Consider the following 12,423-nt stretch of genomic DNA (forward strand, 5'->3'; position numbering starts at 1 on the left):
AACCACAATTTTTTTTTAAAACTTCTTTTTCAGCTTTAGTTGTAACTGGTTACAATAATGTGTTAACCAGATACCCTTGAAGTAGTGACACTTTTTTATTTTCATTCTAATTCCAAGGATTTCCAAACTTTATCTATCAATTATGATAATGATTCATGATATTATACTATTTCCAAGAGGTATAATTCAAGTATAAATAGTTATGGATTTAGATTTTCAAATTTCACATCTTCCTAACAATTCAAATACATATATTTCTCAATATTCATCTATGTGCCTTGAGTCAAAAACTTAGTGAAACTTTCTACATGAATTTTTACAGCATAATTAAAAGTCTCATTCTCAGATTTCTTAGTACTTAAATACTATACATTGTGAATTGTTTATTGAGAAGAGTAGATCAATTCACATAATTGATACAAGTACAAAATCTTCTTCGTTACTTATTCAAAATTCGGTATTGTTCACTAAGTGTTAATGATCATTGTACTTAAGTGAAAGTGGTGTGCTTTCTCTTATATGTTGTAAAATCAAAATGTGGTGTGTCTTTGTACCTATGTTAGATAGTTAAGAGAGTCAAGTTAATTTACATGATTACTTTTTATTTATGGTTAAAAAAAGAAAAATTAAAAGATATGAAAAAGAGATAATAATAATAATAATAATAATAATAATAATAATAATAATAAGAAAAGATATAATAAGAAAAGAAATATTAATATTTTAAAATAACATATTTCATTCAATTTAAATATAAACAAAATATTGTATGTGAAAAAGTTGATACGTCTTATTTAAAGTTATAATCGTATGGACTAATTTTTTAAATATTATATATATATATATATATATATATATATATATATATATATATATATATATATATATATATATATATATATATATATATATATATATATATATATATATATATATAATTACAAAAGAGTATAAAAAATACATTTTTTTTGTTAGATTAACACGTGGAATTTGATTCTCTGTAGTTGCGTCCGAACAATTTAGGTTTTCTAATCTAATTACTAAAATTAACTACATCATAAAATAGAATTTGGAATATGAAATGTCTCGTATCAAATCACTAACATGAGCTACATCATGAAATTTTATGAAATGCTTACGGTAGGGAATTCCAGTAAATTGACATGTTTATCTAGTCATTATTATAAACAAAGAAATTGGCATCAAATCTAGATTAGGATAAGGAGAAAAGATATGCTTACACTAATGCTGATAGTATAAGCAATGGTTAAATTCCTTTTCAACTATTTAATACAGTACTAGTATTTTTAATATGTATTTATTCAATTAAACAAGCTAAATGATGATAGTTGTTCATTAAATATAGATAAACATATTTTAATAAATTTAGCTTGCTTTTTTATATGAAATTTTAAAATTCATTGCACTAAGACTATTTTTTTTTCATTTTTTTATAACACCTTCGATGATTCAGTATTTTGTATTTCATTTATTTCATGAAAAATATCATGTTGATTTTTAAGAAAATAATGAGATTGGTTGATTTTAATAATAAAATTACTATCATTTAATAAAATATCTTTATTAATTAATTGTAGTTAGTTAGATAGTTGAATAGAGTAATGTTAGTAATAAATTATGATATATTACTGAAAAATAATAATAAATATTTGTGAATATAAAATAATAATAAATACTTCCTCCATTTTTTTTAAGTTACTTTTTTTATTTTTTACACATATCAAGACAATTAATAATTTATGTTACTTTTTAAACAATGATTATTTTTTCTACAATATCCTTACTTTTTAATAATTTATTTAACTTTTTTCTCTATATATAATTAATGACTAGGGGTAATTTTGACAATACTACATTGAATTTTGAAATGACACTTAAAAAACAATATTTCTTTTCTTCTAAAAAGTGACACTTAAAAAGGAACGGAGAGAATATTTGTTGTTATCTTTGTCCATAAGATCAACTTCTACCTACTTGGTGAAGTAATCCACTCTGACCAACATAAATTTCAACTGTCCTAGAGCCAAAGAGAATGATCTGAGTATATCCCATCCATAATGATAGAATGACCATGGCGTGACTAGCTCGACGGGGGCATATGAGAGAAATGGGAAAACCTCTTGTCACATTGGTTGACGAACCTAGAAATGTCTCTTAGATCTTTTGCCAATAACACCTAGTTCTCAATAATTTGTTCGTCAATGCTCTTCCTTCGACGTGGCTTCCACAAATCCCATTGCGTACTTGTGCTAAGCATATGAATATCGGCGTGGACCACCCTATCTTATAAAGTTTGTCCACCAGTATGACATACTTGGATAAAAGTCTTCTTATTTTCTGGGCTTCTGCTTCGTTATCTGATACTTTTTCATTAGTCTGATAACTAATAATATGTGACATCCAGCCATTGTTGGCACCTAACATCATTATTAACATGTCTCAATCCTCTATACTAGTAACCTCTAGAGTTTCTTGCATCAATATTTTATTGAGGCCCGACTTCTTTGTACTGGCAAGTTTTGCTAGAAGATCGACCATGACATTCTCTTCCAGGGGAACATGTATTATCTCAAAAAATTTATCTCTTTTTCCATCTTGAGCATCTACTATAAGTATTTGGATAACAATGGCTTTTTGGTTAGGTAGTCTCCCTTTACCTAGTTGGTGAGTAATATCAAGTCATTTTTAGCTCGAAGGTTAATGGCCCCCACTTCTCGAGCTAACTTCATCTCTACTATCAGGGACTTGTATTTAGTTTAACTATTACTCTATTGGAAACTGAAATACAACGATTGTTCTGACAAAACCTTGTCTGGCATTTCTAGAAATAACTCTGGCTCTACACTCTTTTAGGTTAGAAGATCCCTCTAGTGATAAGTTCTAGAGGCATGGGGCTTCCTCTTCAACTAGCGTGTTAAATTCAATCAGGAAGTCAGCTAGAGCCTAGGATTTGACGCTGCTTCGCAATACAAAGGTTATGTCATACTCAAAAATCTCTATCGACCATGCTACAACCTTGCCTGCCAAATCTGGCTTCTTCAACACTTGCTTGATTGGATAATTTGTATTTATGATGATTGGATGACCTAGAAAACAAGGCTTTAACTTTTTTTTCGTAACTATGACCTCTAAAGCCAAAGTCTTTATCATATGATAACACAGTTCAACCCCCTTCAAAACCTTGTTTATGAAGTACACCGTCTCCCACTTTTTTCCCTCTGGACCAAAACCGAACGTATGGCGTTGACTGATAGATATAGGTACAAAGGAACTCCTTTCTTTGGGAGGACGAGTGTGGGTGGTGTTGCTAAGAAATTCTTCAACCTCTAAAAATCCCTTTGCATTCTTCTGTCCACTAGAAAATGGATGATTTTCTCAATGTTGTAATGAAATGAATGGAACTATTGCCATCACATGACAATAATCTGGATAACGCTGCAACTCTTATAGTTAGTTGTTGAACCTCCTTCACTAATGTCAGGCTCCTCAAGCCTATGATCGCCTGACATTTATCTAGGTTTCCCTCAATACCCTTCCTTGGTAATATAAAGCCTAGAAAACGTTTGGCCTGAAACTGAATGAACACTTGTTCAAGTTTAATTGCATGTTGAACCTTATTACATATGTCAATAGTTCCTTTAAATCTTCCTCATGCCACCCCTCATTTGGGGTCTTGATCACCATGTCGTCGATGTATACTTCTAAATTCCGACTTATATTATTAGAAAATACAGTGTCCATCAACCTTTTATATATTTCTCTGGAATTCTTAAAATCAAATGGCATGACCTGATAATAGTATTTTTTTTCTTATTGGTCATGAATTCCATTTTTTGTGCTTCATTAGGGTTCATCATTATTTGGTTGTAATCTCGATAGCATCCATGAAACTCAAAACTCTAAATCATGAGGCCACGTCGATGCTTGACAGTGGATATAGATCTTTAGGGGCATGCTTTATTGAGATTGGTGAAATCCACATAAATCCACCACTTGTATGAGTTCTTCTTCACCGTCCTAATGTTGGCTAGCTAGGTTGGGTACTTGATATCTTGGATGGACTTGGTCTCTAGTAACTTTCTTACTTTCTCTAATACAACTGCTCTTATCTCTTCTATCACCTTACACTTCCTCTCAGTGACAAATTTTAATCTGGGTTGTATGCCTAACTGGTGACAACGACGTCGAGGTCTATTTCAGGAATATCAGTTGGAGCCCATGCGAATAGACCCATACTCTTCTACAGTAATCGTACAATCTTAACTACCTTCTTTAAGGGCGTGGTAGTTTCAATTTGTTTAGTCTAATGCTTCTTGGGGCCTATTAGAATATTTTACAACCCCTTCATGAGAATTAACCTGTCTTATAGGGATTCAACTCATGGATCTAGGTTTATGTAGTTAATCTTGTGTGGATCATTTAAAGGAACATATATGACATTGTTCTTCTTCTTCTTCTTCTTTAATCTCTCTGGCTAACACTTTCTTGCTAGCTTCTGATCGCCCTTTATCACACTCACTCACCCATTTCTTAAGGGATAATTCACGATCAAGTATAAAATTGAAAGTGCAATTTCTAAGGTGTTGAAAGTTGGTCGGCCAATGATAATGTCTTACAGAGATAACACATTTACTACCATGTACCACACTTTACAATATTTACACTTCCTCATTTTCCAAACAAGGTATAGATGGTGACATAACCCCAAACTTGAACTCGTTCTCCTAAAAAACCAACCAATGATCCCTATAAAGGTTGAAGGAGCTTGGGGTCTATCTTCAAACCTTTGAATGTGTCCAAATAGAAGATGTATGTTGAGCTGTCAAAATTGATCAAAACTCTCTTCACGATCCAATCTTGAATTTTATTATTGATCACCATTGGGTCATCTTCAAGAGGAATTACACCCTTTACATATTTGTGGGAAAAGTTGACATCTGGTACCAGGGTCTCCCTCTACAAAGGAGGGGAGCTCATGATGTGCTCTACCAATCAGGCATATTTCTTTTAGGATAAGCTAGATTTTTTGCCTCATATGAATCCTCCAACAATTGTGTTCAAAATATGGAGTGTTATGTCGGGCTCATGACCTTATTTGACGCTCCAATCTCTACTAGGCGGTGGAGTTTTTCCTTGGCTTCTCTACTCGGTACAACTCTTTTGTCTGAGCTTTGGGCTCTTCCATGCACATACTTTTACAGGCAACCTATTTGGATCAATCCTTAAAACTCCTATCTTAAATGATGGCAATTGTCTATGTGGTGGCCCCATATTCTATGGTACGTACATCACTTATTCAGATCATTTCCCATGGAATCTCCTTTGGGAGGGTAGGATCGGGGATGATCTTTATGTGATAGACATCATGCAGAATCCCATCTCGCCTTGTGTTAAATGGTGTGAAGTGTTCCAAAGGATTTCGGGAAAACTTGAAGGCCACTCTATCACGAACCAATATTGTATTTTGATGCCTTCTCTCTTTGCTTGTCTCCGATTTTCCAACTCCTCACTCCTTTTCATAACCCTTCTCTTCTAGACATTGATCCCCTCCCCTTTTATGTAGCTTTACACACTAGCCATGATTTCTTCCATTGAGGACACTGAATGCGCCAAAACTCGTTGAAGTGTTCTGTCTTGAGACCATTATCTGAAAAGCCCTTAAGAGCATCTCTTGGTTTGGATGAAAGACCTTGACGGTTTCTTCATTGAAGTGATCTAAGTATTTATGTAATGACTCGAAACAATCTTGGCAGACATAAAAAAGACTCGTGGTGGATACTTTTATGTGTTTGTTGGAAAAAAACTAGTGTATCTTTTGGTAGTTGGTTATGGATAACCTATAAAGGCTCATGTACCAATAGAGGGCTTCCTCTTTCAACGTTCCCGCCATCAGTGTGAATTTGATGGCACTCATATGCTCTGGTGGTAATTTTCCCCCCAAAACGATATCAAAGAAGGCAACTTGAAATTGTATGGGATTGGGGTGTCCCAAATTTCTACCGCCAAAGGTTGTGAATCCACGCGTTCTTCTTCTTCATTCTCTACCAGAAGTTATTGTTGTTGTTATAGGTCTCGAACATTGACTTGTAATGCTTTAATATGGCAATGTAATCCCTCCATGTCGAAAACCATCTTCGCAATGGTAGCCTTGATTCCATGATTGTTGTTGCTTGTGACCTCCCTCGTTATCGTGCAATTATAGGAATGGATGCTCAAAAAGTCGCGCGGTCTAGGAAAATTTTATTGGACCCTACTGCCGGGGCCAAATGTACACCAATATACACTGAGTGATAACCCTACTAAAAAAGAGCCAGTAGGAGTCACAATTTTCTCTTTAATTGAAAAATGTGAACGAAACATCCTCTTGTGCTCCTTGCCATAGATAGTGGTTTCAACCTATCTCCCAGGAAGGCCTAATTAAGGACATTTACTATGATTGATTGTGTTAATCATTACCTCTCAATGATGATTGGGAATCAAGCTTTGATGGATGGGATACTCGCATATTGTATTCATAATTCTTCATAAATGTGTACCTCAGTCATATCTGGACCGTAGATTGACCCATACTAGAGTTGGGTCGATATATGTCCTACCCGTTCCACTAACATATATAACTTGTTATATGCCTTCCAAGATGGCTGCTCCATGTTCGGGTCCAGAGTCTGGCCCAAACTTGAAAAGGGTGTGATCTATTCTAAAATAAATATCCATAATGTATAATATTATATTAATATTGTAATTGGAAAACTATTTTGACACACACAAAAAGTACAAATGAGATATTTTGAGACAAAGAATGAACAAGTGACCCATTAACTCTACATGGCCTAAGAGTAACGCACAATCCACCCCATAATCAACCTATAAAATTTGATGCCTACCAAGGTTTTTTCTAGCCGCTAACCTATCCTACAACATCTTCCAATATAACACAACAAATTTAGAAGGTGCTCAATTGGCCTAGCAGGAAGCCAACCCCTAAATCACCTGATTCGACTTACTCTCACCCATCCGCAAGCTGGGGGGAGAATCATAGGCAAACTTTACTAAAAAATTCCCATTAGAACAAGATTCCAAACACAAACATCCTCTTGATTCGATTTGACCACTCCCTTAATGGAGACAACCAAAACCTCTAGAAGCACAACCTCCCGAACAAACATGTTGCCTCTAACTAAAATCTTATACCCAAACATTCCCCAATTATGTTCCCTATCCTACCCACAACCTGGTATTTCTGCTCAGAGACAAGAAACAACCTCTCGAAAGGAACACACAATAGTAGTGACCTAATCCACATATCATCCCAAAATCAGGTCTGCGGACCATTCACAACCACTTTCATAATATAGTATATAACCTAGTTAGACGAATCCACGTATGCTTGGAGTCGATGAGAGAAACACCTCTCCATTAATATGAATCCCTCATCAACACCCCCTCCCCGAGGTGATACTTTACCACAAAGGAATCATACCTCTAAAATATAATATCCATCCACAACGAAGGTTCGTCAACGAGAAGCCTTCAGGGCCACTTACTCATAAAGGACCAAGTTAACTTGCCTCAAATTCTTAACCCTTAAACCACCTGACTTTTTGTCATTCCACACATCCACCCACTTAACCTTAGGAACCTTTACCCTTCATTTGAAACCACCCCCAGAAAAAAGCCCGTCTGCATACCAACTATTTTCTTTCACACCAGCATCGACATCTTCATAAAAGAGGAAAGGAAGATTGGATAGGTTCAAAACTGAATTCAAAAGGACAAACGTATCCTAAGACTCAGAAACCTATTCTACCATAATATTTCTTTATCATAATATTTTAAATATTATGTAAATATTACTAAATCGATTTTAAAACAAAATTTCTTTTTGGAGCTATTTCTTTATTTTTATGTTAGATTTTCTTTAATTTTCAGATTAATTATTTATTAACATACTCCTAATTTATATTTTTTACGATCTACAATAAATATTTTAATAAATAATAATTTTATTTTATTTATTGAATATTTTTATTTATTTATTAAAGATATTTAAAAAATGATATTAATTGTAGTATGAAAATCAACATCTATCTTTTTAAGAATAAACGTTATTCAAATATGATATTTTTTGTGAGAGAGAAAATTAATAAAATTAATAATATAATTTATATTTTTAATTACATTAAATCGTAATTTACTTTAATGATACTCCCCGTTTAAACATTTCTCAATCAATTGTTTTAAAGCAAAGTATTTAGTCAAATCAAAAGTTTAAATAACAATTAAACTTCCGCGTTTAAATAATTTCAAACATTTAATAGAAGATAATCAAAGTTAAATGTAGACACGTTTCTAGACCCATAACGTTATTCATTAATGCAATGAAGAAAAAAAAAATTGTGATTCATTAATACTGTTAACGCATTTATATCTGGACTTGGAATGTGGCCTAAAACCAAAGAGTCTCAATAAAACTTCATAAATTCTTTTGTAAGTAGCAATAAAAATTGTAGGTAGCAATAAAAACAATTGAAATGTAAATGTCAATTAATGAGATTTTAAATTTCAACTTTTATACCAATATACTCTTCGTCTACTACTCTTTCAAGATTATTTTACACATACTAAGCAACTTTATTTTTCTTTAAAAGAATTGGTAAGCAAATTTAATACCTCATTTTACTAATTATAAGTGAACTACCAATTGAATTGTATTCATATAACAAAGTATCATTATTTCGAGATTGAAAATATGAAGTTTTATATACTATATATAGAATAGTTGAAATTATATATAACATTAAATACAAAGAATGTTATCAGGTGTTTAACTTATTTATTTCTAGAATAGTTGTAAACAATTACACTTTATAACTTTTTGGTAAACAAATTTACCTATTTTAGATTAGAATATATATATATATATATATATATATATATATATATATATATATATATATATATATATATATATATATATATATATATATATATATATATATATATATAGTTTTAAAAAAATCTTTTTTTGTATTTTAATAAAAAAATTAATACTTTTGTTAAATTTATTTTTAATAAATAGAAAAATTAATTTTGATATCTAGTAGATAATAATGAATAATAAATCATAAAAAAAGCTCAAAAGTAATTTGTATGAAAAATCAATTGATATAGCTTTATATTTAAGTGATTTTTTTAAAGATTTTAATAATAAAAAATTTAAATAAAATAATAAAAACTAATAACATTTTAAAAATAAACATTTAAATAAAAAAAACATATAATATGTTGAGAAAATTATTTTTCATGCTAAAATCTTTCAATACAAAATACTGGTACAAAATTATGTTAGCTTAGTAAGAATTTAAGTTTTTAATTTAAACATAAAAAAACTGAAAATTATTTTAGTTTAATAAAAAATTAATAACAAAAATCAGAGAAGGTATTAAGTTTAATTATATATAAACCAATCATTGGATAAATTTTAAAAAATTATTATAACAAAAATCAGAGAAGGTATCTAATTTTAAAGTAGAAAGTGAACAAAAATTCCATTAGATTCTCTAGTAAAATGGCAGTAACTTTTCAATTTACATAAACTCTGGCCAACATCCCTTAAAATTGATCCTATCCTTAAACCACCTAAATTTAATTATCTATCATTCAATTTACAAAAAAGCAAAGAAAAAAATTATAATAAAAATGTAGGTAATAACTATTACCAATTATCCTTAATTAACCATTAATCAAATCGAAATATTAAGATCAATCCTAGGTTTCTTCATGATTGGAATTGGAACAACTGAATTACACCTAGGACACTTAGGATTATTCTTCATTATCAAAACATAGGACAAACAACCGGGACACCCTGCAGCCATTGGTGACGACACCATTTTCTCTTCGCTTTGCTCTTCTTCATGATGATTTGTTGTTTCTCGAATTGACGATGAAGAAGATGAATACGATGAAGGCGATGTTGCTGAAATCGAAGACTTCAAAAATGATGCTCTTTTCCGTAATGGTTCCTTCTCAGCTCTTTCTAGAGCGGATTTCACTTTGTCAAGTGTGCACACACTTTGATAATTGTTTGATGGTAAAGTAGATGAAACGAGTTTTAAGTCTAAACTCGTTTCATCAAAGAGATTCAACGCAACATTTGATTGCGTTGATGGAAAATTTAGGTCTTGAAATTTTGGAGTTGTTGGTTTCGTTTCAGAAATTGGTGAAGAGGGTAATGTGTTACACCTTTGAATATATACTTTCCCCGACTGAAAAAAATAGAGAAAAAATATTTAACACTAATCAGCAAATTAATCATGAATTGTATAATAAAGTATAGTTAACTTATTATAAAAAAAATCTGCAGAATTTAAATTCAGCTTTATGATAAAATTTATGAGAAATAAATACAGAGTACAGGAAGATAATTAGAGTAACTGCAGACCTGCTGTTACATTAAAATGCAAAAGTTTTAACCGAGCCAAAAAAAGAATTTTAACTTTTTTCTTATTTTAAAACAACAATTTTAAAAAAAGTTTAACAAAACTTCCTTACCAAGATTTTTCTTATAGTTCATAAATCCGGTTCTCAAGCAAGAAAAACAAATTTTACAAAAAAAATATTTAAAAAAAAAACACTTAAAATGTCAAACTGAAAAGATATTATTACTGACACGCTATAATCAGGATTCGAACCCTAATATTTATGATTATTTAATAATTTTAATAGTTATTATCAATTCATCTATCGATTAAAAAATAAAAAATAGTTATAAAGTTTATAACAAACCTGAAGGTCAAGACGTTTTTCCCAGCCACTAGGAACCTGTAAATCAAGATCCAATTCTTGGGATTCATTGGAGGACCCACCGAGTAAGTCTCTTGTAATCAGAGCCGTTGATTTCTCACCGTGAGATTCATTTCCCACCGTCCGATGTTGTTCATCTTTGTATCCACCACCACCAAGAACACGAATTAGAGAACTAACTTCAGCAGCCATTGCTTAGTTTCGTTTTTCAAATAGTTCTAGAGAGAGAAACTTTCTAGAGAGAGAAACCAGAGAGAGATGAAGATGAGAAAGAGAAAAGTCTGTGTCCTTCGTGTGTGTGACTGTGAGAGATTTATATATGCCAATAAAGATAGATGGTACGTTATAGTAAAAATTAATGCACATAAGAAAAAAAAAAGATGGAGTATGTTATCGAATTTAATTAATTAAATTCTAATAAATTGAGTTATTTTAATGGCTTCGTGATTTTGAATTTTAAAATTAATAATAATTTAATTAAATGTTTCATTTATTGTCGATGGGTATTTATTTAATAGGGTAGTGGAGAGGAGTGGGAAGAGAATTCAAAAAAGGGGTGGCATGTAAGTAATGGTAGCATTTAATGCATGGAATAGTAGTAGACAAATTTTGGTATCTTAATTTGGTAATTTCTTTTATATAAAAATATATACTTTTAATAATTCATAGGGGTAATAATATAATGGTCATAAATTCATAGGTATTGTATTTATTCTATAATAATAAAAAAATTTATTGAAAATGAATCTTTAACTTTTAATGGTTTAAAGCTCATAAATGAAGTTTGGACCCTGTGAATGCATGACGTTAGATTTTTGTTATTAAGTTGATAATAAATTTTGGTAGAATACAGATTTGACACGTACCAAAGTCTTGGAAGTTATACATACTTAGGCACTAGGCTCCAGTGCTCCACCAATGCTTTGGACCACTAGTAGTTTCTTTGTTCTTGCTTATTGTTAATTCTCACCTAATTTTATAGACTAAATGGAACATTTTCGTAGAATAAATACATCAAGTGGTTGAGGATAAGTAGTTAGTAATTATTAAAATTAATTACTCATTAATACTACATCCATCCGTTAATATAGATCTTGTTAGTTAAGTCGAGAGAATTAAGAATTTTAATTGTATTGTTTTAAATGTTTATCATTTAAATAAGAAATAATTAGTTTTAGTTGTTGATAGAATTTTTATTAAGATGGGAGTAGAAGAATGTCAAAGTGTTTGTTGGGTAATGCTATAGTTAGGATGTACATGAGACAGGTTGGATTGAATTTGTCTTAATCTGTTATCCAACTCGTTCAAATTTTAATGGATTGAGTTTTTCGTTCAACCTACAATTTTATTGTTAAAATTATGAGTTGAGTTGGGTTGAGTTTGAGGGTTACTAGTATGTTTCAAATAAAATATATTTTCTTACGATTCTTTTTGTTAGTTTAGAAAATATATAACACAGTCCAATACAATCATATTTATTTATAACATTCAAATTCAATGAAACACATCATATAATATTTAATAAAATTCATCAGCACGACATAACACGTGATAATAATATAAAATTAAACAATAAGATGAAAATACAAAAGAAAA

At 30.8% G+C, this 12,423-nt stretch overlaps 1 protein-coding gene across 1 annotated transcript; it reads right to left on the reverse strand.

Annotated features, from left to right (window-relative positions):
* Positions 1-9,557: 9,557 nt before the first annotated feature.
* On the reverse strand, positions 9,558-11,146 carry LOC127129818 (uncharacterized). Its single transcript, XM_051058963.1, has 2 exons — positions 10,810-11,146; positions 9,558-10,289 (listed from the first exon to the last, which is right to left on the reverse strand). Exons 1-2 carry the CDS (start codon positions 11,017-11,019, stop codon positions 9,765-9,767), a joined length of 735 nt encoding a protein of 244 aa, XP_050914920.1. The 5' UTR covers positions 11,020-11,146; the 3' UTR covers positions 9,558-9,764.
* Between the last annotated feature and the right edge of the window lie 1,277 nt (positions 11,147-12,423).

The sequence above is a fragment of the Lathyrus oleraceus genome, chromosome 1, assembly GCF_024323335.1.
Source record: "Lathyrus oleraceus cultivar Zhongwan6 chromosome 1, CAAS_Psat_ZW6_1.0, whole genome shotgun sequence".
NCBI classification, from domain to species: domain Eukaryota; kingdom Viridiplantae; phylum Streptophyta; class Magnoliopsida; order Fabales; family Fabaceae; genus Lathyrus; species Lathyrus oleraceus.

Excerpts from the sequence above, each read along its gene's own strand:
- LOC127129818 (XM_051058963.1), bottom strand. The coding sequence starts at position 11,019 with ATGGCTGCTGAAGTTAGTTCTCTAATTCGTGTTCTTGGTGGTGGTGGA. Across the intron at positions 10,290-10,809 it reads AAAAACGTCTTGACCTTCAG|TCGGGGAAAGTATATATTCA; the intron begins GTTTGTTATAAA and ends TATTTTTTTCAG.